A 26,969-nucleotide genomic window follows, 5' to 3' on the forward strand; every position below is an offset into this window, starting at 1 on the left:
CCGAGTTGACATAGAAAAACAAAATATCACAATAGCTAATGTGCCCTCAAGCTGTGCGGAAACGTATTGGTCTAGCACAAGCCCACGCCTACGCCCACGCCCACACCCTCCCTCTACCACTGCGGCTGATGATTCGAGTAGGACCCTGAGGGGGCTTGTCGTGCTGGTTTTGGTCAGAAGGCTCTTCGTAATACATGATGCAAGTTGGGCACTTACAATCTTCAGGCTCCTTTGATCTGTACCATTGACCACCATCCTCGCCTTCCCCGTCGGTCCACTCTGATTCGCTATATTGCATCAACATTGAGAGTCTTACACTTCATCTGGAATAGGACCATACCTTGGGATCTCACGGGGGTCTTCCGTGGTCGAGACGATCTCAAGATACCCCGTCTTTCTTAGCACGGCCATGTTAATCATTGCTCTGAGAGTATGCATCGCATCATTCCCAGCATTGTGGAAGTTGCGGCCCGGAATTCCCAGCTCGTTACACATGACGGCCAGTTTGCGGACCTTGGGATCTCTCCGAACACGCTGGAACATGCTCTTGGTATCCACCTCGTCCAGGAAGAGAGGCGATCTCCAGAGGTTGAACCCAATGCCCTTGAGGTTGTTCATGTCGGAGGCAATCTCATGTCCGACCAAGACGACTGGACTCTCGTTCTTGTGACCGGTGCCGATAATGGCTTCAATTCTCTCGACGGTGTCCTTCCGAGGGATAATTTCGCTCTCACTACCCGTATTTCAGAAAGTCAGTATTGGTCAGAACATCACAGGCAAGAAACTTACCCGAAGTCGAAATACTCGGGGCAACCCTGGACAAAACGACTGTTCACCAAGTGAGCCACTTCTTGTATGCGAAGGTGGTGTGCCTGGATCTTGTCAAACCAGGCCTTCCCACCTTCGCCTGGAGGAAGTCCAACTATATCCTGAGTATCCAGAATGGCGATCCCAACCTCTGTGATATTCTTGTTGTTGAACTCGTGGGCTTCTACGTCGATGCATACGAACCGAACATCCCATTCGGTCTCAAAGGGCGGTGGCATTGATATGTTCCATCCCTTATCTGTTGGAAAGCATGGTCAGTTCCAGCAAACCCTTTCATAGAGATGGAGACCTTTACCTTGGCCGACTGAATACGCAGTGCGGGTACGCAGACCAAGATAACGCTGCACGCGCTTGGTGGTTTGACCAAACGTCTTCTGCTTTGCAATGATCTTGGCTCGCTGGACTGCGGGATCCTTCTTGGGCTTGGGCGTCTTGACGGATTCGTAGATTTTGTCCATTTCGTCCTTGAAGAGACTCAGAACTGTAGGTTGGAGGTGGATGTAGTTGGGGCTAGACTGGGCAAGTTTGCCCTTCAATGCATAGTATGCATCTTGGCTTCCTACTTTACCAGCAAACTGCGGGCGAGGGCAACCAAGGAATCGGAGGTTGAATTTCTCGGTTTCTTTCCCACTGGGAACTGCGAGGAGAGTACGAAGTTTTCGATTCACACACTGAAGGAATTCATCGAAGTCGGTAGTAGGTACCAGCAATAGTGGCTCCCGTCTGGATGAGGGATCGTGAATATAGAACCTAGCGATGCATGTGTTAGTAGGTATGGTTTACCCATATAGAGCAAGTAAGGCAGCCCACATGTTCCAGCCTTCGCCCTTGAATAGACGGTCCTCGAAGAAGTCTTGCACCTAATAGCCAAGTCAGAGCTATGTTACCCAGGTTTCTGAGGAAACGTACCTTCTGCCGGTTCATGTTCCCAACATATTTGTAAGGATACTGTCTGACGAGCTTGAACGGACATAGTAGTAGGCCCTCCGGGGCAATGTCATCTCTCTTCAGATCGATGGTCGCCGAGGACGCCTGGACAGTGGTGGTTGCATCTTGAGCGGGGGCTATCACAATTAGCAGCCAATATAGCGAAGTGAGATGAGAAACAGCCATTTACCTGTTTCCTTTTGACGATGGCGTTTGCTTTTGTTCTTCTTGTTTGGTTTCTGTGGCGGGGGAGCAAATATTCTTCCCTCATCGTCACTGTTCATGTAGCCAATCTGACCACCAGGCTGCGATGTGTCCGAATCGGAAGGGAAGATGATACTGGCGCCGCCTGCATAGAGGACGATAGGCTCAGGAGAGTCTCGAGTATGGTGAGCCTTCGACGACATGTTTACCTCATAAGCTTTGTAGGTCGAACCAAAGCCAGTGCTGTCCCTTGTGATGGATGTTGACAGAATTATCGAAGAATGAAGATCGAATGCAATGTAAGGTTGACTGCAACAAATCGTTCAACGTGCTTTCAATGGGTCAGGATGTTTTGGGAGGGCTGTACCTGCTGCCATAAGACAAGAAACGTGAGTCGATGCCCAGCGCAGTACAAACGGGAAGGTGCGACAGAGCAATGCGTGTATGATCAGCCCAGACCTCAACCACGTACTTGAGACTGGATGCCAATTCACTCACCGAGAGCCCACTCAGATCAGTCCCGTTATTATTTTTCAGTCCTATTGTGAACAATAATCACTTTGGAAGTAGGTAGGTCAGATGAACGTGACCGGAATAGAGATGTTCATTGCGCTTTTTTGCTTGGCGGTGGACCTCGAAACAAACAATTCACAAAATGAAATCAACTTTTTGGCGTATGTTTGGACACCAATACCAGTAATATGTAATTGACTGGAATCTCAAAACATGTAGACACGCGGGCAACAATATTTTCTTTTCGTAATATGGTGGGCTTTCTCTGGCCAGATATACTGGCCTATTGCACAACAACAGTCCTGCTCGCATTGCATGAGCTCTCCAGCAGACAATGGCTTCTACGTGACATACATTTCTGATTTACTCGTACATCCCATCAATCAGAAACCGATCACATGAATAAAGGTACAGCGATGGGACTTGACAGCCATGCCCCTTTCTAGCGAGGCCAGTCCAGCACTATACGTGCTACTAGCCCTTACTTCAAACAGTAGCCTATGGAGGTTTACTCGAAACGCTACTTCTTGTAGAACTGCATAATATGGTCAGTTTGAACGAATTTCATTAGGTAGGGTTAAAGCGGGCGGCACTCACCTCAGCAGCCTCTTCAGGCGTGACGTTTGACGATTCCACCGTCAAGTTGTCAATCAAACCGAGTCCCTTCCCCTTCAGCATCCACCACAGCTCACGCCTGTCACCCCCAGCTCACCAGAGAGAATCTTCTTCTTGAGATCCAGCAGGAAGCTGTTGAACAAGGCTGCAAACTCAAAGTCTACCATACCTTCGCGGAGCACGCCCAGGTCCTCTATGACACGTTCATAGCTGAGATCACCCATGCTATCACTGATGAGATCTCGTACGATCTGGCCCATCTGCTTCGCAGCGTCCTTGACAGCATCCTCGCTGTCACTCGTGTTGAGAATCTGGCGGAATTCTGGGATTGCATTATTGGAGTCGATCTTGGCGCGTTTGTGCTCTGGTTGCTTGAGAAGGGCGTCGATATCGAGCCCAGAACGCGGGACGACTTTGTCCCTCTGTCGTCTGCCAGTAGCTTTGGGTGGCACTAGTATAATTAATTTAGTATAATGCAAGATCAGGATATGCTAGGGCAACCCACCTTTCTTGACTTCCGCAGTCTCAATCAGGTCGTCAAGTCTTGATTTAGCCGCTTGCTCTAAGGCCACATCCGGTTTCGCATATTTGACGAGGATAGGGGGGATAGGCGGCACTGGCTGGTCGGGGTAGATAGCACGGTGGCGGACAGCTTGATTTATACGATGCAAGGTTGGGCAGTATAAGTCGTCCACGGGAGCATATTCTTGTGTCCGGTTGCTACATGCCCGTCAGTAATTCTGGTTGTAGAGGCATAGTGTACCCAAGACAGTTCACATACCCGTCATCGTCCATTTCGTAGGTCGATATGTCCATGGCATCCACATACTCGCTCATGGTCTCCAACAAATCATGCGATGGTAGCTGGCGATGCTCGTTCAAGACCTTACCGGTGACTGTGAAAACTTTGTCCAAAGGGAGGGAACTTATAGCTGCGAACATCTTCTGCAAATGGCAAGGGGACATCGTATAGACATTCGAACTCCAAGTCGATGTGGGGTGCCAGAATGAGGAGAAGAGGCTCTTTGCCGTCTTTCATGACCAGCCGAGCGATGGCATATGATTCAAGCTCGTGAAGGGAGTGGATGAAGGAAGATAGTTTTATCGCAGCCTCGTCGTTGAACTTCTGGGGTACGATCATGCAGCTATCTCCCATGTTGACGAAAGGTTCGAAATTGTCCTGGGGGATAAACCCGATAATCGCAAATCCCTTGGTAGTTTCGATTTTGGTGATATTGTGCTCGGTATCGCTAATGTGCACAGCAGTCCGACCATATTCGTAGCCTTTGGCTAGGTCTTCCAGCTTGACTTCCAGCTTGCCTAGTGGTTCCCTGGGGTCGTTGACTTTGTATGTCCGCACATTGCTCACTGCAGCAAAGTCACCACCAGTCGATTGAACCCCCTCCATCGCACCGCCGTCCCCAGCTTGTGTCGCATGGTTCTGTTGCAGGACAACATTGCTTGCCGGCGGGATCGTGGCTTTGTGGGCCTTGAAGTACCTTTCGACCTCGATAATCATGGCGCCCTGCTGAGGGTCTCCAAGGGTCAAGGGTCCCTCGTATGACTTGTACGGCTTGACTGGTTTTAGGCGCGGAACGCTGAGTTCTGCGATGGCCTCAGCAATGGTCCCAAACTGACCGTCGCAAGCATCGGTGAGCTTTTTGAGCGAAACCTCGTTGGCGGTCTTCTGCTCCGTCTTGTCCTCTTCCTTAAAGCCGAACTCAGAGTCATCAAAGTCCACACCCCTAAGATCCTATTAGCACTTTCTCGGTAGAACGTGGACCATGTTACCCACAGCACTGTCAGTTCGATGCCCAGCTCTTTAATCCTTGCGGCTATCTCGGTCACGGCCTCTTCGTCTTCGTCAAGGGGAGACTCTCCGTTCGTGACAAGAAAGATTCTGCGGTTATACTTGAGCTTCTTGGTAAAAGTCTGGATCATCTCCATGGCAATGACAATAGCCGACAAGCAATCTCCCACATCTGTCGAGCTAGGCTGGATCTTCTCTTGCAGGCTTCGAAGCCCGGCCATGCCCATGGGGCCAAGTTCTCGCAGGACAGATATATTGTTGTATCCATCCTCCTCGGCCAGGGGGTTATCGGTTTCATCCGTTTTCAGGCCAACAACGCCTATGTTCCACGTTTTCCTGTTGGCAGCAACAGTGGTGGATATCCTGTCCCATACATACTGCATGCTCCAGCTCATGTCCGACTCAATCCGGCCATTGTGGCAGTCGGCCATAGACGACCCAAGGTCAACGATGTAGACTGTAGCTTCTTTGTCCGCCATGTTGTGCCCAGTAATGCGCAATTGCAGGATGTGAGGGTGGCTGATATCAAAAGACGTCTCTGCGGGAAATACCAGAAATGATGAACCAATGCAAACAGTGGGCGAGTGAGTCTCTTAAGTGTCTTTTATTTCTGTAAGTGATCTGCCTCAGAAACAGACAAGGAATGATTAGGCAGTCGCGGCACGGTTCACGTCCATAGGCGCGACTAGACGTCAAGGGAGAGGCAGCTAGAGTGGGTCCACTTTACGCGAACTACGATCGGAATCACGGTTTATGAGCCTGCCAGCCTGGAGCTCCCGGCGATGGAGAGTTAATGTTTGAAGCCATCTTATTACCAAGAAATCGAGGATCTCAACGAGAAACTTCTTCTGTATTGAGATTCAGTAGGATACTACTACTTGAGGACTTAGACTGCATACCGCATCTCATCCAATAATCCATACTACATAGCTTGAGCGAGTGCTACACATTCCACGTACTCCACTGAAAGTCGGACCACAGCACTTACAGCTGCATGAAGCTAGCGGTGCCTGGCGACGAAACGGGGAAGCTTGTGAGGGGCCCAAGCTCCCAAAAAGGCTCCCACGTTCGACCCATCAATCGTAGCGTCATGGAGATCGAGGGAATGCTCCTCCGTACTCACAGTGCATGTCCTGGGGGGTCCCAGTATTGATGTTCGGAGAGGCATATATCAACAGCCCCAAAAGACCCGCTCAATCCTGCGTTTAATCCGACCTCTTCTCTTTCCTTTTTGACCTCGATATATCAACACGTGTATACCTTTTACCCGTCACAGTCAGTGAACAACCAATAAACATGGCTTCTCCCTTGTGGCAGCCAGGCCCGTATCATATCATCTCGTATGTTTAAGGTCCCCCAAACCACCGGAGCTTATATCTTTGAGGTATTCGGCAAATGGAGCACTTGGGAACTGACGATTTCTTCCCTATTAGCTACGGAACCCTCCTAGGAACAACAGTTTTCCATGTAAGCCGTCCTCGCTTCTGTTCACTGATTTCATATAGCCTATGAGAGCATATACCCCTCTTTACCTCCCTTACTTGCTACATATTGACCTGTTCTGTTTCAACCATGAGCAGTCCTTCGTAAATGCCACAGCTTCGTTCAAGGTCCTCGAGCGCCCGCAGTTCGCCATCCTGCAGCGCGCCTTGTTCCCGGCCTACTTCGGCATCCAGACTATCTTCCCCGTCGTGCTGGCCTTGACCTACCCCGGCAGTCGGGTCTGCGCGAGCGGCCTGCGCGGCGTCCTGGACGAGTACAACCGCTGGGGCGTGCTGGCGCCGCTGGCCACTGCGTTTGCGACGGGACTGGTGAACTGGGCTTACTATCTGCCGGCGACGAATGCGGTAACCGCGAAGCGTAGGGACCAGGGTAAGTTGAAACACAAGATGTCAAAGTCGGAAGGGGGGCTCACTAACAGCTATACCAAACTGCAGAGACGAAGGACGGCAAGAGAAGCTGGGATGCCCCGCCACACTCTCAGGAGATGGCCGCTCTGAACAAGAAGTTCGGCCAGCTGCATGGCATCTCCTCACTCCTCAACATGGTCACATTCGGCGCGATCCTCGCATACGGCTTCAACCTGGGCTCGAGAATCCAGTAAAGGATGGGGTATCAAGTGGAAACAGCACACGCGACTGAGGAATGCAAGGATGAAGCAAGGTAAATATGTTGTATCAATTTTTGAGAAATCAAAAGAACAGAAGCAGTCAAGGCCGCGTGGTATGGTATTACACAAAGATACTGGCCCAAAACCTCGTTGCCACGCAAGTAAAACGCCGTCGCCGTCTATGTGTTAAAAGAAAACGAAATACCCCCATCCGAATCGTCAGTGACAAGACTCCGATACGCCAGTCGATTTTGCCCAATTCGCCGCTGCCCATGGGTATAGTGTCGGGGCCCCAGTTGAGCCTCGAAGGTGTTATGTCAAGCTGGGGGTTACGCTTCAGTGGCGTCCAGCCAAAGCGAGCATGTCCTGCTTGGCCGCCGCGAGCTTTCTGGCCTTGATCTCGGGGCTGTCGACTCTGGCGCGTCGAGGCTCCATCGTGGCGGCGCGGCGCAGGGAGTCGTGGAGAGAGCGCCTAGGCGGCGTGCGGGCCAGCTGCGTGGCGATGTCGAGGTCCTCCTTGGGCGCGGGGAAGTCGCGGGCTAGGGGAGGGAGCGGGTTGGTGCCCGTGTAGGATCTCGTCAGAGCCGGCGGCTGAGGAAGTGGGGAGGACTCGGCGGAGACGGCGCTCGTCTGGGTCGAGTTGGATGAGATGGATGATCGCCGCGAGGAGTATGCGGTCTTGGGGAAGTAGCTTGTGCCCTCCTCTGCGGGCTGGTTGGGCGCAGCGGCGGCAGAGGGAGTGGCAACGAAGGGGGAGGCGAGGAGCCCCGTGATGTAGGTGAGTGCGTCGCCGATGTAAGACATGTTGGTTTGTGTGTGTGTGTGTGGTATTAGAAGGATAAGAAAACGTTCCTGACGTCTCGCGATGAACCAAGTAGAATCTTCAAGTGGTGGTGTAATGGAGGGGATTTATTAAGGATGGCAGTCGTGGCAGTATGTACGTGTGACTTGACAGCCAGCCCTTCAACAACAGCTTGAGAGAGTTGTCGAGCGTAAGTATTTCAAGGTGTGGTAGTGTCCCGTGTTGTTTCCGAGAAAGGATAAGGAAGCGCTTCTTCAACGTCCTCTAGGTCAAGGTGGTCTGAAAAGTAGGAATCGCAAAGGGAAGAGAAAACAAATGGAACTGGGTGGAGATGGGTATCGAGCAAGAGCACGGAATGAAAAAAGTCTAGAAGGTCAGGACCCCAGGGGGAAATGGAGAGAAATGGGAAAGAGTGGTCGAGGGTATTTATTAATTTCTTCACGATAGCATCAACGCACTGGGACAGGTGGGACTGGACGACCTAGGCTGCAGGCCAGGGGAACATGGAACGGAGGGAGTGCTTTGCGTTACGAACTGCCGCTATTTACAGGCCGGTGCCCCACTCAACAACTGCGCCTGTGGTTACCCGTATGGCAATTCAAGACGATCAACAATCTGCAGCGCAGAAGCATCCATCCTACACGAGATTCCGTCGTCAAGACGTAATAGTGTGAAGCAAGCCAGTCGCCCCGAGTGGCACAGGAGGGCCGGCTGGTGGTCTGGCTGTTGTTGAGTGAAGCGAAGCGGTTGTTGAGACGAGACGCAGGACGGGCGAGGCCGCAGGATTTGGGATCTGCACATGCTAGCTAGCCGTGCTTTGCTGCAGGTAGGGTCCTGGGTCCTGGGTCCTCTACTGACTAGGTGTAGATCCTGTCCTTCCAGCTTGTCCCGTTTAGTGAACGGACCCACCGATATCGCAACTCGGTCCAGGCAAGATTGTGAGATGCTATCTCTGCTCTCGCCAATCGGATACCTGTAACCCATCGCCTGTTCGCCCAAGATCATGTATCAGGGGGCACGAGGTCAATTTGTAAAGAGCCTCAAATAGGAAATAATAACTACACATGCTCACAAGGGTGATAGTCAAACCCCGCGTGCCCACGGCTTCCAACATCCTGGCAACAGCCCCGGGCGGCGTCGAAATGAAGACATCTTAATCTAAGGGGGGCCCGCTTCCAGAGTAGGTAGACGACAATCAATCAGCGAGGGGTCGTGCTGAACACCTGGTAAATGACGGACGCATGCATTTGTCAGCTCCATCAGGCTCTGAAGCCACAGTCAGCCTTCGGGCTCTTCACCACTCAAACATGCGCTCTATATGCCGGGCGAACCCCCAGCGTCATACGAAGAGTTGTCAAAAATCAATTAATGCTGTTCGCCTCGGATAACACACCCTCTCACATCCTTCGAGTCCAGTGCCACGAGACACACGCCTCTTCCGGTTTCGTTCATCACCGGTTCGTGTTCTGCTACCAAACAAATCAATGGGTCCGCTGGTGTACCGGTCCAATATTCTAGGCGAGCCGGATCTCGTTTCGAGCGACCCAGAAAGATATATAAACCAGTCAGTATTCCCTCTTATCGAATCTCGTTTCGATCGGGCAACTGGCACGTCAAAAAATTGCCCGAGATGACGGCCAGATCGGTCGGCTAAGCTCCTGGCACATCTGGGCATGCTAAAGATGCACAATTGCGTCACTGTGCATTTCGGATGCGGATATCTTCGCAAGATGAGCACCGATACCTTAGCCGCTTCGTGAGCATCATTGCTACTCCTGTTTGGCCGCATGCTTCTTGGCCAGCTCGCTGGTCCGTATGACCTTGGGTGCTGGTGCCTTATACGCAGTGAAGCCGGGGATATGTGCGCCGACTTGTCGCTGATAGTGTTTGTACTCGGGATACTTGCGCGCCGAGATGAGCTCGGTGAGCCACGTCGATCCTTGGAAAAGCATGACCAAGAACAGGGCACCCAGTCCAGTCCAGTTGTAAAGCGTCTTGCTTGCGTAGCAGCTCCACTGGTAAAGCATGAACCAAATAGTTTGCTCTGCCGCAAAGTTTGGGTGGCGTGAATACGCCCAGAGGCCGGTTGTGATGAAGCCTCTCTCAAGTTCTTGTTGCGTGTATCCTTGGGGCACCACTGCGGACTCTCGGTATTCTTGCTTCGCTGATTGATAGTCTGGAATTGTAAGCTTGAATGTCTGCACCATGAGAGATGTGAGTAAGCCTACCCCATTGCTCCTGATCACTGAACCACTCGGATAGTACGAGTAGTAGTTGCACAGACGTGAAGACCACATCCGCGGTCGTTAGATCGGGCTCATGTTGGGTCGTCAACAGGATGATATATGTCGGAGCTGCCAGCATAAACAGCAAGACACTCTGTATGAAGGAGATGAACGTCACGTTAAAGATGAAGAACAAGGCAGGGTGGACTTGTTTGCGAATAATCTCCCTGTTGCAAGCGTCAGCTGAGCGTCATGGTGGTGCAATCATGAGAGGGGCGATCTCACCATCTATAGTCTTCAGAGCCAATAGTATAGCCGCCTTTTCTCCAGTAGTTGAAGGTCAAACGTGCCTGAAACCCAATTTTTAGTAAGCGGCCTGCTCGTCCCCATAACCAGTCGTGGAATCAAACTTACGCTCCAGATAGCGCTCCAAAGCAGGATGATATCGACACGCTGGGTAGGCAACTTGTTCAGATGAGCCCATGCGGCGAAGTGGGCGTTGTAAATGGTCGGCAGCAAACTCCACAGGCGATCTACTTGGGAGTAGTTCCTGTTGAATTCTGACGCGACGAGGAAGATGGACCCCAAGAAGATTGAGAATGCAAAGCCCGAGACCAGAGGATTTGTGCTCTTGTAGATTCCAAGCAGGGCATCTGAGCTACTTGCGCTCTGCGCCAGTCTTGCTGGCAACTCGTACAGCTGAAGAAGATATGGCTCGACTGTTTTGGAATAGTCGGCGCACTCTTCGAGCGTCTGGAGGAGAGGGACACCCATTGTTACGCCAATGACCGTGCAATGAACTGAATAGAGGGTGTTAATTCACTTTGATATAGGCAACCAGGCCTCATGCATGGGCGGAATGATGTTGACTTGATGGTTATATATGCCCACGAATGGTTGTATGTAGGACGTCATGGATGCGTCGGACGCGGCCGTGCCGGTAAAGGGACCCTGAGCTAAGTCATTTGCAGTAAACGCACAGGCCCATTTGCCTACCTAGCCGCGTCCCAATTCAATATTGACTTTACAACGGGCAGGAACCACTAAAAACATGCCCTTTAGGTGCCTGCCACCTGCCTACCTGCTAGATCAATGCATAGGCAAGTATGCATCACCAACTGAGCTTCATCTTCATCCAATAGTGGAAACGTTGAAAGCAGCATTGAAGCAAATGCTGCCTGGTGCAACGAAGGCATCTTCAAAACAAGCAGAGAAGCCAGGGATAGAGTCACTAGGAAAGCTCTTGCACACACCTGTCATGCTCCAAGGCAGATTTTGCCGATTCTCGACTCAACTTGGATCGATGCCTGGCTTGCCGTGATAGACATGGAGTGCAATACTATACGACCCTTCAAGCTACCTTTCCGTCAATGCTCAGACTTATCTGTTTTCTGTCTACCGCGCGACAGCGCGTTGCGATAGCCCGGCAGGCATTGAACACGACCCAGCGGCGGTACAGTTCCAAGATGAAGATCCTTTGCGTGGCCGAGAAGCCTTCAATCGCCAAGGCTGTTGCTGAGCATCTTTCTGGCGGCCGTTCAGAAACGGTGAGTTTGTGTCCCCAAGTCCGCATGGTCCTCGGAGCCCCTTGCTGAGAGCAGGCTAGCGTAACACGCGGAACAAATATATAAAAAACTATGTCTTCGACTACGATTTCGGCGGGCAGCCCTGGGGCAATTGCACAGTCACCATGACCTCGGTTCTGGGCCATATCACTGCGGTCGAGTTTCCTTCCGAGTACAAAGACTGGAGGCACCCGCCCCCGGAACGCCTATTTGACGCCCCTGTCAACACTGTTATTGCCGACGTAAGCTTCCGATGCCACTGCTATGTGCAACTATCCAGGCTCACGCATCCCTCTTTTAGGACAAGAAGGATATTGCCCAAAACATCGAAACCCAAGCTAGATACTCTCAGGGCTTGTGCATTTGGACCGATTGCGATAGAGAAGGCGAGCACATCGGCCACGAGATCCGCGAGGCTGCTCGGAAGGGAAATGCTGCTCTCACTGTGAAGAGAGCCAGGTTCAGCAACATCGAGAGGGCGTGAGTGAGAAATAGACCCTCACTGTGGAATATGAAACTGATCGATCTCAAGGCACATATTGCACGCTGCTCGACACCTAATTATGCTTGACGACAGACAAGTCAATGCTGTCGCTGCGAGGATTGAGCTAGACCTTAGGATAGGCTATGCTCTGACCCGATTCTTGTCCAACAATCTGAAAAGCCTCGGCGGTCCGTTGGCAAATCTGGTCATAAGTTATGGTAAGTGCAAGTCTGACCTTTATCAATGGTGAGGCTTATTTGTAAATCAGGATCTTGCCAATTCCCTACTCTGGGATTTGTCGTTGACCGGTACTTCCGAGTAAAGAACTTCAAACCGGAAACATTTTGGAGTATCAAAGTGAAGCACAAAAAGGACGGAATCGATGTTAACTTCTCCTGGTCGCGCAACCGACTTTTTGACCGAGCCTCCGTTGTCATCCTGTACGAGCGGTGTCTTGCGGCGAAGACAGCAGTAGTTACCAAAGTACAGGAGAAGCCGACCAAAAAATGGAAGCCGCTGCCATTGACTACGGTAGAGCTGCAGAAGATGTCCACCCGCTTTCTTCGCATGACTGGACAGCAAGCCATGACTGCCGCCGAGAGCCTCTACAACAAAGGTTTCATAAGCTATCCTAGAACAGAAACAGACAGGTTTGACAAAGGAATGAACCTGCGGACTTTGGTTCAGAAACAGGCCCAAGATACCCGATGGGGCGCATTCGCTCAGAACTTGATAAACGGCGGGTTCCAACTGCCCAGGGATGGTCGACATGACGATAAGGCTCATCCTCCCATCCATCCCATCACGTACGCAGGGCCGTCGGCAGCACTGAACGAGTTTGAGAAGAAGATCTACGAATTCGTAGTCCGGCGATTCTTGGCTTGCTGCTCAGAGGATGCAAAAGGAGTCGCCACCGACATTGACATTCTTTACGGCGAAGAGAGCTTCCACGCTCATGGCGTCATTGTACTCGAGCGTAACTATTTGGAGGTTTACGTCTACGAAAAATGGACGGGGACGGCAGAACTGCCAAAGTTCACATTGGGCGAGCGTTTCGAGCCACACGAGGCCATGATGACGGAAGGGAAGACAGCCCCCCCAAGCTATCTGACCGAAGCCGATCTCATCGCTTTAATGGACGCGAATGGTATTGGCACAGATGCTACCATGGCAGAGCATATACAAAAAATACAAGACCGCGACTATGTGCGCACAGTACCTCGCTCCGGCCGGCAAGGCGGCGGTGACGACGACGCAGAGGACTCTGATGAGGCTCCAGCCGGTCGAGGGGGCCGCGGTGGTGCCCGTGGGCGCGGAGGCCGACGAGGGGCAGCAGTACCGCAGCAAGCAAGGGGAGGAGGGGTAATGGAATTTATCCCAACTCGCCTGGGGGTGGCTCTAATCGAAGGCTTTGACAGGATGAACTTCGAGACCAGTCTAGGCAAGCCTTTCCTGAGGAAAGAGATGGAACTGAAGATGAAGGCTATATGTGACGGGCATACCACCAAACAGGTTGTATTACATGAGAGTATCAGCCAGTACCGACGCGTTTACAACCAATCACAAGAGAACCTCAATGTTCTCAAAGCTGTACGAGCGCATCCCCATCACATCCCCTCCTGTTGTATGACCTACGAGAAACTGACGTTGCTTAGGCCTGTAGACAATACATTTTCGACAATGCTGCTGGCTGATCCTGAGCCTCCTACAGATCATCTTTTCCGTTTCGAAAGGTTGTGCAGCAGGCTAGCTACGAGAAATTCTGCGATTGGTAATTCGCTTAGGGGCCTTGCTTCAGGTCTTGTCGGGCTGGATTTCACCGTCGACAACAGGTGTGTGAAAGAAACTGCGGTCTCGGCCTTATATTTAGCAGCCACATGACAGTAGCTAACTTGATAGACCCAATCTCAACATCCGCCGGGGCGTCTAGCAGTATGAGGAACGTCGGGGGCATTCATTCAGATACCGACATCCGGTGTGTAGTATGGTCGCAGGATAATGCCTGGGGCTATCTGTGACATTAGGGCAAACCCTTTTTGGATCACAACATATAGCGATGTCCTGTGTCTACTCGACAGGCACGTGTAACCCACGGCAAATATCCGGGGGTCAGATATTCACAATCAAGAAGCCTCCTTTTCAAGTGAGGGATTAAGCATATCACAAGCCTAGCTCATCTCGAAAGCTAGAGGCCAACCAGGCTGCTAAGCGGAAAGAAACGGAAGCGGTTGAGCCGCCATTGGGGTTGGTTATCTGCGCTATATTGGAAGAGAGTGCGCATGCGGAGCTGCCATGCCGTGAACATGGTTGGGGATTTCGGTCCAATCGCGAGAAATACGACGCAACCGGATGTTATCACATCGCGTGGTTGGGCAACGTGGGGGACCGGTAGGAGATAATGGTGTCGCCCAGCAGCAGCGGGGTAGATAGTCGAGCCGCGCCTTGGGTTTCGGGCTTATGTACGGGCTGGGCTGTACGGGAAAGCTGGGGATGGAGACGCGAAACCCCTCAATGTGGCACCCCAATCGAGCAGCTTATACTACGTGACCACGGCTAGTGCCCTTCGGTACAACGGGATCATGTTTCTTCTCCTGGTAGTTGGTGACGGAGCACGCATTCAGATCCACCAAGTTCAAGGCCACCGGTTACAGTTCCTCAGCAACACAGTATCACATACTGGGACCGATAATACCTCTCGCCCAAGTCGACCTTCCGCATTGGTCTGCAAGTGTATGGCGACAACATGGTGATTAACCCCTAATGGATGCGAGGGCATTTTAGTGGTGCTTCATGGTGAGTGTACATAGGCATCGTCGCAAAAGAAAAGGCCTAATATTAAAACCCACATACATACTGGTACATATGATATGGTATTTGATCGCTACGTCATATAAGCCTTGGTGCTTGTTAAAGTAGAGAGCACGCCATATCGGCCGAATGTATCTACGACAAGGCCAAGCGACCCGAGCCGAGTTCATCCACTTGTTCTTTAAGCGAGGCTGTTTTTTGCCCGAGTATACAGGGTGCAGCCGTGAGACGGCGCTCATTGTGCTGGGCACCTTCGGGATCGACACACATCGAGAAGACCCTGGTCTGCCGACCTGCTGGAGTTTGTTGCCCAGACTGATAAAACGGTAGCATGAACATGCGCCGGGAGCTCTGTGTTCACACATGGTAAAGATATTGGCCATTTCAGCTTCCAGCTTAGGGTAATGCCCTCCACAGCTTTGGAATGTGTAAGTCAAGGATGCCTTCGCTACTTGTTCAAGTCCGAAATACCAAATGTGCGAAATATGTCCCAGTGACCGGCCGCCGGTGGAGCTAGTGAGTTTGGCAGCCAAACGGTCATCCGCAGATCCGGGTTGGTCTAGTTGAGTTGAGTACATGCGTATCACAAGTACGAGTATATGCGTACGCGTGTAGCATATACGCTAAACAGGAGTGGATAGACATCTTCCCAGGATCCGACCTTGGATGTTTCCTTGCTGAAATCAAAAGGGATAGACCACTTAATACTCTAACGAACCTGTGTGTGTGTAAGTCGACCCCCAGTTATCGTCAACCTCTATCCGTACCCACTGGTTCAAACAAGGTTGTCTTGTGCCCCAACCCCGCCGCTGATTGGCTCGCTCGCTCGCTCGACTATCTGAATCTCGAAGAAACCTGAGACGAGGCCGTCTCATGGAAACTCAGCAGCTGAACTCTATTCTCCCATCTCAGCGATCGCCTTGCCATCCCGGGCGGGCTCTTAGCCCCAGAGGGAGGCGAAAGGTTACCTTAGGTAATAATAGCAATAGCAGCAGGTCGCGGGATCAACTCCCAGCAAATGGTCCAGGCCACATGTTCACCCAACTTGCTGCTGTATTTTGCCTTTTCCAGCAACAGCGCGGGGTCCTCTGGCTTTTGTTGCATATGTTGCATGTCGCACACGCACACGCACACGCACACGCACACACAACCATTACCGACGATACCTCTCCCGCATACGTACATTCACAATCAATTTAGTCTTTTCCCCCTCTGGATCTGCAGCAGTGGGATGGATTGACAGCAGCCGCAGCAAGCAGCAGCGAACTCCAGCTCGCGACCAATCAGATGGGCGCGCCCTCAAAACGTGCCAGTTGCTTCTTTGGGCGGACTACCCGAACACACGCGCATCGGCCGAGAAAGCATATCGCGCTGACAGGTACCCGACTACGTCGTACTTACATGTTCTAGCTCGGCTAGCCTGACCTGGGCATGCGACGAGATGCGATCGGCATGAAGCAAGGTACGAGTAAGGTGAAAGGCAACCGAAACAAGATATATCTCGGGAAAGTTGTGCAAAATATCGCATTCGATTAGGGTAGTGAAAGTTGTGCGACGACCGAAACCGAGAGAGAGAGAGAGAGAGAGAGAGAGAGAGAGAGAGAGAGAGAGAGAGAGAGAGAGAGAGAGATAACGTGTGTGCACCCTCCCTTATCTGACCCGTCCCATCCCGACACCTGCGTATGTGACTGATGAGGCTGGGGGTTGCGACATCGGAATCCTATACGATATCGCATCGTGGGAGTCTGACCACGTTTGGCCCCTGAATCAACCAATACGGCGCTATCTACTGTAGAGTTCAGGTGGTTTGAGAATGATGTGAGATCATCTCTACATGGCCTGCCTCGCCACGCTATGCTATGCCTGACTCTGCCGCACACTATTGGGACATAGCTGAGCATAGTGATCGTATAATAATAAGGTACGAGCAAACCCGTTTTTTTGTTTTGGTTTGGTGCGGCCCATGGTAAACCCTAGATATCAACGATGGCGTCGTGTCGTGGGGGCATACTTTTGGCCATAGCACTCTCTAACCTTAGCTAGTACGGAGAGGTTTAATACTAAGAACTTCCTGGACGGTGATATACCCTTAATTACACACAAAAGGGACCAAGGCCGAAATTGGAGGGTGGATATCGTGCGCTTTATTTTCCTTTCACACAACGGCGCGGTAGTAAAAATGAAAAATAAAAAAGAATATTACAAAATTGCCAATTCCCCTGATCTGATGGCAGTTATGGATGGGTATGTGTCTCGCGGTCAACGACGATGAGTCTTTGTTGTTCGCTTCCGATGCGCTGTTGTACAGTAATCCAAGTCAGTCGGGATCCTCCAAATGGAGAATGACTACCCTGCAAGTACATGAACTGAGGGTCATGGGATTCCAGGCGAAAGACAGTCGCAGTCACACTGTACGGTGAGGTTTGAGTCGCTTCCGGGTGTTAGGCTCGCGCCCCCTTGGCGCATTAGAGCCACGCCGTCTTTGAAGGTTCCGAATTGGCAGTGGCTTGAGTGTGTTGCTTCGTACCTCCCGTTGGAATTGTGCTGCTGCTGCTGCTGCTGCTGCTTGGTGCGGGAATGCTGGGAAGTAGTGCGTGCCGAAACAAGTCCAACACCTTACATGCCTGCACGTGTGAGGATCTCTAGCTCTCAAACAAACCGGCAGCAAGCTGTCTGGTCTGCTTGGACGCAGCAGACTACAATGCAAATGGAGACGCGCGTACGTCATAAAAGCCCACTTGCCGCAGTTACCATTAGTAGCTACTTACCTGCACACGCAATTCGGGACGGGCAGCCATGTACCGACCATTGATACCTACAAGGCCGCAGCAGTCTGGGGAAACATACGATTCCTATTGGGGGAGAGGAGGCGGAGGAGTGAGCGAGAGAGTTGAGAAAGAGGAGTAATTCCCAAGCAAACCGATTGTTGGTTGCAATATCCTACCATCTCGGCAACCATGACGCAACCGGCTGCAGTGCAATCCATAGAGAAGGCACAGAAAAGTTTGTTTGATGTTGGTGGTGGTGGTGGGTGAGGCTTGCACGCTGAAGAGAGGAAGGGGGTGCGACGGAAACAGGATATCGACCGCGACACACACAATCCAAGGTGGCTCAGGTCAAGTGGTAATTGTCATATGAGGCACGGTATTGGCGAAAGGTAGTAGTGGCCCTGTGGCCCTGTGGCCCTCCTCGTGTGGCCTTAGCTGACAACGACACACTCCCGGTTACTCCCTAACCAAACTCCGACCCGTCTCGAAGGAACGCGCGACAGAGGCTGCTGAGAAGATGATTGATGAGAGGTCCTACCGAATTAAGGGATGGGATGGGATGGGATGGGATGACAGCACAGTGTGCACTGTACAGACCGCCTTGGTAATTCTGATGCTGCTACAGTATTCCCAGCGCATCAATCCATCAGCTCCATCCATCTCTCCGGCCCCCCATCCCTCTCACCCGTCGCGCAGAATCTACAGAAGTTACCGGGGCCAGTCGAGTCCGTGGGATTGGTCCATGTGCAGCTGCTGCCACTGCAACCCATTCTTTGCCCATTCACGGCCTACCACACGGCCTTTGCTAGGCCAACGCCCCGGTTTTTCTCTAATTGGGAATCTGGCCTGGCTCCGTGTAAGTGCTTCAGAAGCTAGAGGAGCTCCTGCGCACAGCGACCTTTGCGATCTCTGCGCCAGGAGAAGGAGAAAGAAGAAGAAAAGAAGCCACCGCCCTTTGTTCCTGGGCCTGGGGGTACAACGCACACACGGCTCCTCCTCTTTTTTCTTGTTACCCAATGGCGAAAATTTCTGACCGATAGTCCTTTTTGCGCGTCTTTCTTCCCAGTTTGGCCAGAGTTCCAGGTGAAATGTTTCGTACTGTGCTTGCAACTGAGGTGTAGTGGTGTGTGTGTTGTATGTTGATTGGGTGTGGTGTGTGGTGATGGGTGATGGGCAGTGGTGGCAGCACAAACTTACAGGTTCCAGAGTGCAGCTACCGCACTTGCATACTGTACGTTTGTTCTGTCCGTTCTGTATGCAGGTGTGTACATGCCACTTATGTACAGGCATACATACACCAGCACAACCACAACCACAACGAGCAGGCATGGAGCATGGCGCCTCTAGTCGTCTAGTTCCCGGGTAGGTACCTAGCGCGCTCTCTCTCTCACAGTGACAATAGCACCACCCCAGGCTATCATTATTGGTACATGTATTACTCAACACTCACTACGGATACCTACCCCAAGTACCTGCCGCCATGTACCTCCCGCTCCCCTCCCTACATGCCTTAACCAGACTTATCTCACACCTGGGCTTGGGCTTGGGCTTGCACAGTCATTCAAGTCAGTCACTCAGTCTCTCACTCAGGTCGTCCGCCAGTCAGTCCAGTCACACATGCCAATACATTAGACCCGACTGTCGCTCACTTCCACCTTCGGGCTGATCCCTCTCCCCTTCCTCCAAGCACAACCAACACCAACTAACCACATCACGCATTTCGTTGCAAATCAAGAGTCATCTTCTTGTCACGGTCAAGATAATCGCGCCAGCGCTGAACATCTCGCCACAATCGTTTTTTTGCCTTCTTCCCCCGAAAGCAAAGACAGCCCACGTCGCTTGATCTCCTGTATACTTCCGGACCTGTCTCTTTGTAAGTCGTTATCGCCTGTTGCCCTCGCCCTCCTGACTCAACCCTACCGGTCGCACACAACAGCAAACCCTCCCTTTGCATCTTCCAAACATACTAATCCTGTGTCGCGACACCATCCAGACTCGTCTCGAAGCACTTATACACATTCCCAACATGGCGTCCCCGGCATCAGCTGCTGCCCGCGATATCCCCAAGACCTCCATCCCCCGAGACAACTTAACTGCTGTAGCGGCTGGACGGAGTGTCCCTGTGACACGAAACCATCCTCTCCCGACTCCCCCAACTCCATATCCCCTGCGCTGCCTCCCCACGGCCTCAAGGCCCAGCTGCAGACGGCCCACAAACACCACCAGCCCCTCGAACCCATCGACTCAGATCTGGATCTGCACGATGGAACCGAAACCGACTCGGTAGGCTCCCCAACCTTCGAGTCGGCCGGCGCCATTACTCCCGCTCTGCTCTCCAAGTACCATCTGCCCGAGATCGTGCTGAACCACGGCCCTCTGGCCATCCGTCACATCATGGGCTACCTGACGACATCAGTACCTGGCTTTGCTGGCATTCCGCCGCCCAAGGCCCGGAGGCTGGTGGTCGCGGCGCTGGAAGGCCGAGGGCATGGACACGGACACGGAGTCCAAGGAGGAGGAGGTGTGAACGGTGACGTGCTATTTGAGAAGGTCGGCTGGGGGCGATGGAACGCGAGGCGACGAGGCCAGCCTTGTCGATCTCGAATGTCCCCCGATCGACTGTCCCCCGAAGCAAGTGGCCCGACATCCTACCCTGCTGGAGGCATTCCCATCCACAAGGCCGCTAGACGGAACGATCGATCCAGGTTGAACGTCCGCGCCACTAGTATTGGCAACTCGGCAGTCTTCTCGCATGATGATCATGATGTGAACATGATGGAGAACGAGGCGGACAAGATGTCCCTCGACTCCATGGATAGCCCCGCTTCGGCCTCCTGCTCCGAAGCTGGTGACGACGACATGACCATGAACGACGACCCGGAAGATGCCACCGATGACGAAGACTGGGCAGCAGTTGGGGCTGCTGCATTGCGCGCAGGCTCCTACTCGAGCCCGGCTGATGCTCATCGCGACTTTTCCTCCCGCATGAACAGCACTGGAGCCTACCGCAGCTTCTCTGGCACTGGCATGCTCCGCGAGCCACGACTGGACAACATCGACTTGGCTGCATTGGCCGCCTCCCCCAACACTCAGGAGCGGGAGGCCATCCAAGCACTCTTGCAACTTGGTTCTTTATAATTCTGCATTGCATCGGCGGCGTTTTTGAAGGTGGGGATAATCACCGGCTTGGACGGTTGGTTTGGTTTCGGTTTCGGTTGGCTGGCTGGCTGGAATGGTTTTTGCGCGGCACGGCATGATCGAGGCGGCGTTCCTCTTGATCGGCATCCTATTTGGTGTTCTCATTCGACACATGGCGTCCTGTGGTTCTTCTAGCGGAAGCCCTTCTCCGGTTTTATTCGTTGCGGCAATCTCCCCTTGCGACAACAACAACGGCATTGCATATGCCCACGGCCCTGGAGGTTTCTTGTCAACAGCCGCTTCCGGGCAGCGGGCCTCTTTGGACTTTTAGCGACGTTTTCCTTTTCTCATCATCATCATCATCATCACCACACGACATTACGAGGTTGCACGTTAAACGGATCCATACGGAACTCCTGCTATGGACAGAGAGGGTTTTTGGCGACTTTGAGCCGGTAGTCCTAATGCTACTGCTTGTGCTCGGTCTCTGGACAGTCTCGGCCAGCAGTTTTTCTTTCAACTTTATACCCCCTTTGCAAATACCCCACCCATGCTTTGCAGCAAACCACGTTCTGCTGTAGGTAGGGTGATCTCTCCACTTCAACATCCTGGAGGAACTATATTTTTGGTTTTTAACAACATGCTACATAATCGAGAGGATCTCGAGGGGTAGCAACCGCTTGGCAACCACAACCCATATACACAATTTAATACCCACGTCTTGGACGAAAGAGCTAGGACTTTTGACAAACACACAAACAAAGAAGAAATGGCCATCAAGTTTGGCATTCTGAACTAGTACTACTACTGCCTACACTGTGCTGGATATGGTAGGCAGACACCCCACGATATACACATGGTATACATAGGTTTTAAAGACCAGTAGCGGGATGGATCGGCAAGGCACGAGTCGATGTCATTGTACATGCATGGGCATCGATGGGGAACTAGCAGCTAGGTTATCTGGCTGTACCACCCACAAACACCAAGATCCACTACCGGCGCTGGGGAAAAGAAATATGAAAAAAAGAGACCAGTACTTTTTTTTTGTTCGGACTTAGATAGTTTTGTTCTTACACGTGTGTTAGCCGAGAGCAGTCTCGATACTCACACCGAGGAATAATATATATCACTTTGTTGTTCGACCAACTCGTCCTTCTCTTCTCTTCGCACGTTGTCTGTATACCTGAATAGCTAGGGAGCTATCTACCTATGCCTTGACGATGTCGAAGACTATACTGTGGTCCCCACCCAACTAAGCAAGGCGCCATCGGGCTGTTTTTCCTGCTTTGGCTATCCACAACAGCTTATGCCTGGCAGCCTGAGCTGTCAAAGCCAGGCCCATCCCAGTCGCGTGTCTCCATTCGCTCTATTCTACGGATTCCACGGCAGCTGCCGTGATTTGGTAAACAGACCAGGTCGTGTGTACTGTGGGTAAAGTAAACAAATGATGGTGCATTCACACAACATTGCTAGGTCGGTCACTTGGTGTGTGCGCGTGTTTTGTGTGTAGGGTACCCAAACCCTATTTTTCGATCGCTATCGTCGAATCCGATCCAGATGGTACTGTTGAAGGTATATCGTGGGGGAAGAGGGGGCAGCAATCTATAATAGGTACGTACGTGTTTCGTGTCCGGAAATATGGACGGAGTATATGCGTGCGTACGTGTGTGCGTGTGCGTGTGTGAATATGGTGGTCCTGGTTATTTAAGGACACGGAATTTCCGAACCCTAATCCAGGGAGAGAGGGAGAGACAGTGGATGGAATAGGACACAGGAAGCTTTGAGTTTCTGTATGTATGTTTGTATATGCGTATTGCCTCATCTCAAGGAGTTACGTGCAGTATGTTTGTTGACAAAAACATACAGCTAACTACCGGCGACGGGTAGCGACTATAGAACCAGCTACCTAGTTGAGACGATAGTATAGCCTACCTACAGCCAAGACATCGGCGTTTAGAAAGAACATTCTATCGACGATGCACCTCTAGTCGGGGTGGACTGCCAGGGCCTCCTCGGGATGTTCTGGATGCATACTCGTCCCTGTCTGTCCCTCCTGTTCTCGCCAACAAGGGGAGAACGGAGAAGTGACACTCATACGTGCATGTTGCTTTGTGGTCTCGTAGCCCACCATACCATGCCATGCAGGGAGCCACCGGAGGGGTTCGTGAAGTGGTGGCACACCGCTCACCACTCATCAGCTTTTTTGCCTGTGCCACATCTGCAGGTAGACTTGCACAAGAACCACGTTGTCATGATCCATCACCCTCCTCAACAGACAGGTAGGCGGGCAGCTTGCTTGCGTGGTACTATGGGCGCCGATGATCACCGCCATTGTTAACCTGTGTATGCCAGACACGTATACGAGGGACCGCGCTGCTGCTGCTTCTTGCCATGGCCGTTGCAGATATGCATGGCCGAGGCCTAACGAGAAAGTAGTAAATGGGTCATGGTGTAACGTAACTAAGTATATTGACACTATTTCCAAGCAATTGTATTATAAATATTTCGTGCTGCTCTGCTAATATTTTCTCTATATCGATGCTGATTTTTGAGGGTTTCGTACCAGTCGTTCGTGAGGGTCGTAAGTGTCATAAAGATCTACCCAGGACCACAAAGGTCTGGGGTTTGTCTCTCTCCCTTCCCTTCCCGGCCTTTTCCAAATTGGCCAGTAGCGCCCACGTTTCTTGACTTGTCTTGATTTCGTCTTCCCGTGGCTTTCGTATCCTGTCCTTTCGGACTCAGCAGGGAAAGCGTTTATTCCGGGCCGGCAGGCCCCCCAAAACCTATTACCAGCATATGGGGGGTTATAAACCGGCCAGCTTTCCCCAGATGAGCGCGCCGTAGGAGCATTAGCCGGCTTTCTTGACCAGCTGGATCGCTGGTGACGTCCCTGAATTCCACGTCGTCGCCTTGCTCATCGTCTTCTTGCGCATAACGGCCATGATCTCCGTCTCCATACGACCGATGCCTTCCTCAATGTCGATGTCCTCGGCGGCGTACATCTTCTGTCGCCTGCGGTCAAGGTACCACCAGGCACCCACGATGGCCAGCGTAAGCGGAATCGTGACGACGAAGTACAGCCACAGGTACTCGGAGACTTGAGCGCCTTTGCCCGAATAGTCGTCGGGGTCCATACCGGGGAACTCCGGGCCTACGTTGAAGTCGAAGAAGCTCATGCTGAAGAGCGACGCCAGGAAGGTCCCCGGCAGGAAAAGAGCGCCGAGTAGGGAGAGCGTCTTCATGGCCGTGCTGTCGCGCTTGCTGGCGTGAGCCAGGCGTCGCTGTTGGGCCGCCATTTCCAAGTTCAATTTGGACTCTTTCTGTGCGATGATGTTATACAGCTATAAGAAAGTTGATCGGGTTAGCATGTGTTTCTTGAGCGCATTGGTACAAGGACCAAGCCACAGAGGCGATACAACGATGGGGAAGGGAGTCACAACTTACAGCTTGCCGCTGGATGTTCAATCTCTCCAGGGTCGTATGCACATAATGTTCCATACCCGTCAGCTTGATGCGGTAGAACTCCAGCCGACTGACGAGACTGTCGTGGAGCGCCGTGATGTCGGGGCGGTTGTGGTCCGTCATCTGCCAGTACTTGTCCATGCCGGTGTGGACCTCCTTGATGATCTCCTGGTAGGCCTGCGGGCGCCTCCACAGCACCTGCGAGTGGCACTCGACCAGGTCCCGGTTGATGGCGTCGAGGTCAAAGTCCATGTAGCCTTCCTTCTCGTCGATCTCGTTGCGCATGGTGACGGCGTTCTCGAGCCGCCTCAGCCAGGCGCGCGCCTCGCGCTGCTTCTGATCCGAGCGCGAGGACAGGTCATGTGACAAGATGATGACGGGCAAGAGGAAGGGGTGAGCCACCTGGGCAGCGCAGGACTTGAGATGCTCGATGGCATCGTTGATGTCGGACGACGGTGTCCCCTTGACATAGCCAGTAGTGATATTGGTACTGAAGGAGTGTGACAGCATCAGCTCCCAGCCACGGGTCTTCCCCTTCTTGCGGACATCCGACTTTCGATGGATGATCTCTGAAGAATGAGTGTTAGTCAACTGAGCTTGCACAGGCTGAATAGCAGTTTGACAAGCTGCATAACATAAGGGGGGATGGAGTCAACCGGCAAAGTCTTACGGAGATGAGGATCGTTGGCATCGTGGTCGTAAGAGGCCCAGAAAAAGGGGCCAACCACACTTGAGCCCTCTATGGCACGGAAGGGCAGGCGCAAGGTCCTCACCATGGAGGCATACTCGCCTTGCTCCAACGAGATGTGATGAGGAGAGAATGTTTCGGGGTGCTTGGCATTCTTCTGGAGTCTTTTCGTGTTTGTTTTAGTCAGTAATGGGTAACGTCTCTTGTGGTGTCTCATACAAGGATGGCGGTGGCATGGTATAGCATGACGGCTCACTTACACTAAGCGGATCCCGCTGAGGAGTTTAGAGTCGTGTTTCTTCGGTGGCTCAAAAGCGCCCTGTAGGTTGAGGAAACAAGTGTCAATTCTAAGAGGCCTTTGGAGTTTGTCGTTGACACGGGTGTTTAGCTAGCCATGGAAGGCTTCTGGAATTACTGGATCTAGATCTCAGACATGTAGATGGATGGATGGGCTGGCTGGAGGGTGAGATGCGATGCGATGAGATGAGGGATGGGATGAGATGTGGTGCGAATAAGGGTGCAGGTAAAATGAAGGAAGCTCCACTGCCGGAAATCCGGCACCGGTTCGATCGCGCAGAGCCAACGTCCAAACAAGATTTGAGCCGGGCCCGTTGCGATCGAGAGCCAAGACCGGGACGATGGGAGGCGGAGGCACTTACCCGGCGGTTCAGAAAGTTCTCGAACTCCAGTGCCTCTAGCGGGTGCTCCTCTATAGTGTTCTTGGCTGGATCCTGTAGTGAATTGGTCAGTCAGTTTTATCATACCAAGTTGTCGTGAGCCTTTTCAACAAGACATTAACAAACAGCTCTGCTTCCTTCCTTCCTTCCTTCCTTCCTTCCTTCCTTCCTTCCTTCCTAGCAAAGCCAGAACGAGAAAGCGGTGTGCCAAAGAAGAGCACAATATCCCCGAAGATTGCAGAAGGAAAGGAGGCAGAGAGCTGCGCCACCACCAGACTATAGTCGGGAACAGGGCAAAAAAGGAGAGCGAGTACGCGTACAGCATAGTTGAAGATTTCCAGGAAGCTCGTCGCCTCGCTAACAACCTTGGTCTGGTTGACGTGGGCGGTGAACATATAATCATCCATCTTGGGCCGGCTTCCTCTTATTGATTGATTCTTGGTTCTTGGTTCTTGGTTCTTGGCGGGTTGGCAGTGCAAAAACACAGTTCGCAACGATATATACCCAACCGACAGCAAGATGAGCCAAGCAGGTTAGGGAAAACCAAGCCCGGATTAACTGGAACCAATCGATGCCCAGGAAAGCTCGGATGGAAGCACCAACAAAGCAATCATTCGCGGTAGTACGACGACGACGCTCCGCTTCGCGTATAGGATAGGGACCCGGGGGGGGGATCTGCAGCAAAGAAGTGGGAAAAGAAAGGAAAAAGATGCAGGCAGTATAAAAGCTGGACAATTCCAGCTATCTACCGATGAAAACAGACCAATTATCGCTTTGTCCCGCCAGCGAAAAGAGGTATGTGAGATGGGTTGTTGAAATGAAGATTCGTCTGCTTCCCAGCTCCTTTCGCTTCTTCCAGTCGTCCCAGGAAAGAAGAATAAGCGGGAAGGCAATAATGGACGAGGCGGGTCGATGAGCTCGAAGCGAAAAGACCTCTCCCCAGTGGCATGGGTATGGGTGGGGGAATGGGATAAGGAGAGAGCCGCAGTTTGCTGGTTTGCTGCTATGATATTCCTTTTTGTACGGTCGGTATACGGTACATACTGACATGTAAGTATATGCATGCACGTACTTTATCTTCGGCACCTGTAGCCCAAGGTGAGAGGTGAGGGATGACAGGTGAACGAGAGACACACCCAGCAGGCGAGCGAGAGCACACACACAGAGAGAGAGCGGGGGGTGCACGGGGGTCAAGCCAGGATACGATACGGTAGGCAAGCATGTACGTACGTACGGCCAGACCGGTAAGTCGGTGACGGGCATGGTAGAAGGATGGAACCGCCCGCCCGCCCGCGCTGCAAGCAAAAAAGCACCGGCAGAATCGATCGAGCTCCAGAGCTAG

The 26,969-nt window shown here is 52.2% G+C and overlaps 8 protein-coding genes across 8 annotated transcripts; 3 read left to right on the plus strand and 5 right to left on the minus strand.

Moving 5' to 3' along the window:
* Window positions 1-318: 318 nt before the first annotated feature.
* Window positions 319-2,162, minus strand: PG997_002989 (QDE-2-interacting protein; the record flags this gene model as incomplete). Its single annotated transcript, XM_066807304.1, has 6 exons — window positions 319-733; window positions 790-1,066; window positions 1,124-1,551; window positions 1,612-1,681; window positions 1,734-1,892; window positions 1,946-2,162. Coding segments are annotated over 6 exons (1,566 nt in total), but the record flags the coding sequence as incomplete, so codon positions are not given.
* A 981-nt stretch (window positions 2,163-3,143) lies between these two features.
* Window positions 3,144-5,376, minus strand: PG997_002990 (Ku80; the record flags this gene model as incomplete). Its single annotated transcript, XM_066807305.1, has 3 exons — window positions 3,144-3,398; window positions 4,052-4,807; window positions 4,879-5,376. 3 exons carry the CDS (start codon window positions 5,374-5,376, stop codon window positions 3,144-3,146), a joined length of 1,509 nt encoding a protein of 502 aa, XP_066670923.1.
* Window positions 5,377-6,193: 817 nt separating this feature from the next.
* Window positions 6,194-7,001, plus strand: PG997_002991 (uncharacterized protein; the record flags this gene model as incomplete). Its single annotated transcript, XM_066807306.1, has 4 exons — window positions 6,194-6,237; window positions 6,331-6,364; window positions 6,403-6,769; window positions 6,835-7,001. 4 exons carry the CDS (start codon window positions 6,194-6,196, stop codon window positions 6,999-7,001), a joined length of 612 nt encoding a protein of 203 aa, XP_066670924.1.
* Window positions 7,002-7,343: 342 nt separating this feature from the next.
* PG997_002992 (uncharacterized protein) lies at window positions 7,344-7,811 on the minus strand (the record flags this gene model as incomplete). The annotated part of the gene is made up of 1 exon (XM_066807307.1): window positions 7,344-7,811. The coding sequence occupies one exon, from the start codon at window positions 7,809-7,811 to the stop codon at window positions 7,344-7,346; it is 468 nt and encodes a 155-aa protein (XP_066670925.1).
* A 1,767-nt stretch (window positions 7,812-9,578) lies between these two features.
* PG997_002993 (Protein of unknown function (DUF1295)) lies at window positions 9,579-10,808 on the minus strand (the record flags this gene model as incomplete). The annotated part of the gene is made up of 4 exons (XM_066807308.1): window positions 9,579-9,985; window positions 10,038-10,261; window positions 10,320-10,384; window positions 10,449-10,808. The coding sequence occupies 4 exons, from the start codon at window positions 10,806-10,808 to the stop codon at window positions 9,579-9,581; spliced, it is 1,056 nt and encodes a 351-aa protein (XP_066670926.1).
* A 692-nt stretch (window positions 10,809-11,500) lies between these two features.
* Window positions 11,501-13,777, plus strand: PG997_002994 (DNA topoisomerase 3; the record flags this gene model as incomplete). The annotated part of the gene is made up of 6 exons (XM_066807309.1): window positions 11,501-11,581; window positions 11,641-11,841; window positions 11,901-12,079; window positions 12,132-12,301; window positions 12,352-13,673; window positions 13,739-13,777. The coding sequence occupies 6 exons, from the start codon at window positions 11,501-11,503 to the stop codon at window positions 13,775-13,777; spliced, it is 1,992 nt and encodes a 663-aa protein (XP_066670927.1).
* Window positions 13,778-19,685: 5,908 nt separating this feature from the next.
* Window positions 19,686-20,797, plus strand: PG997_002995 (uncharacterized protein; the record flags this gene model as incomplete). Its single annotated transcript, XM_066807310.1, has 2 exons — window positions 19,686-19,781; window positions 19,865-20,797. 2 exons carry the CDS (start codon window positions 19,686-19,688, stop codon window positions 20,795-20,797), a joined length of 1,029 nt encoding a protein of 342 aa, XP_066670928.1.
* Window positions 20,798-23,649: 2,852 nt separating this feature from the next.
* Window positions 23,650-26,034, minus strand: PG997_002996 (uncharacterized protein; the record flags this gene model as incomplete). Its single annotated transcript, XM_066807311.1, has 6 exons — window positions 23,650-24,141; window positions 24,245-24,831; window positions 24,933-25,114; window positions 25,211-25,338; window positions 25,610-25,681; window positions 25,948-26,034. The coding sequence occupies 6 exons, from the start codon at window positions 26,032-26,034 to the stop codon at window positions 23,650-23,652; spliced, it is 1,548 nt and encodes a 515-aa protein (XP_066670929.1).
* Between the last annotated feature and the right edge of the window lie 935 nt (window positions 26,035-26,969).

The sequence above is a fragment of the Apiospora hydei genome (genome assembly GCF_038363865.1).
Source record: "Apiospora hydei strain CBS 114990 chromosome Unknown utg000004l_segment0_segment0, whole genome shotgun sequence".
NCBI lineage: Eukaryota > Fungi > Ascomycota > Sordariomycetes > Amphisphaeriales > Apiosporaceae > Apiospora > Apiospora hydei.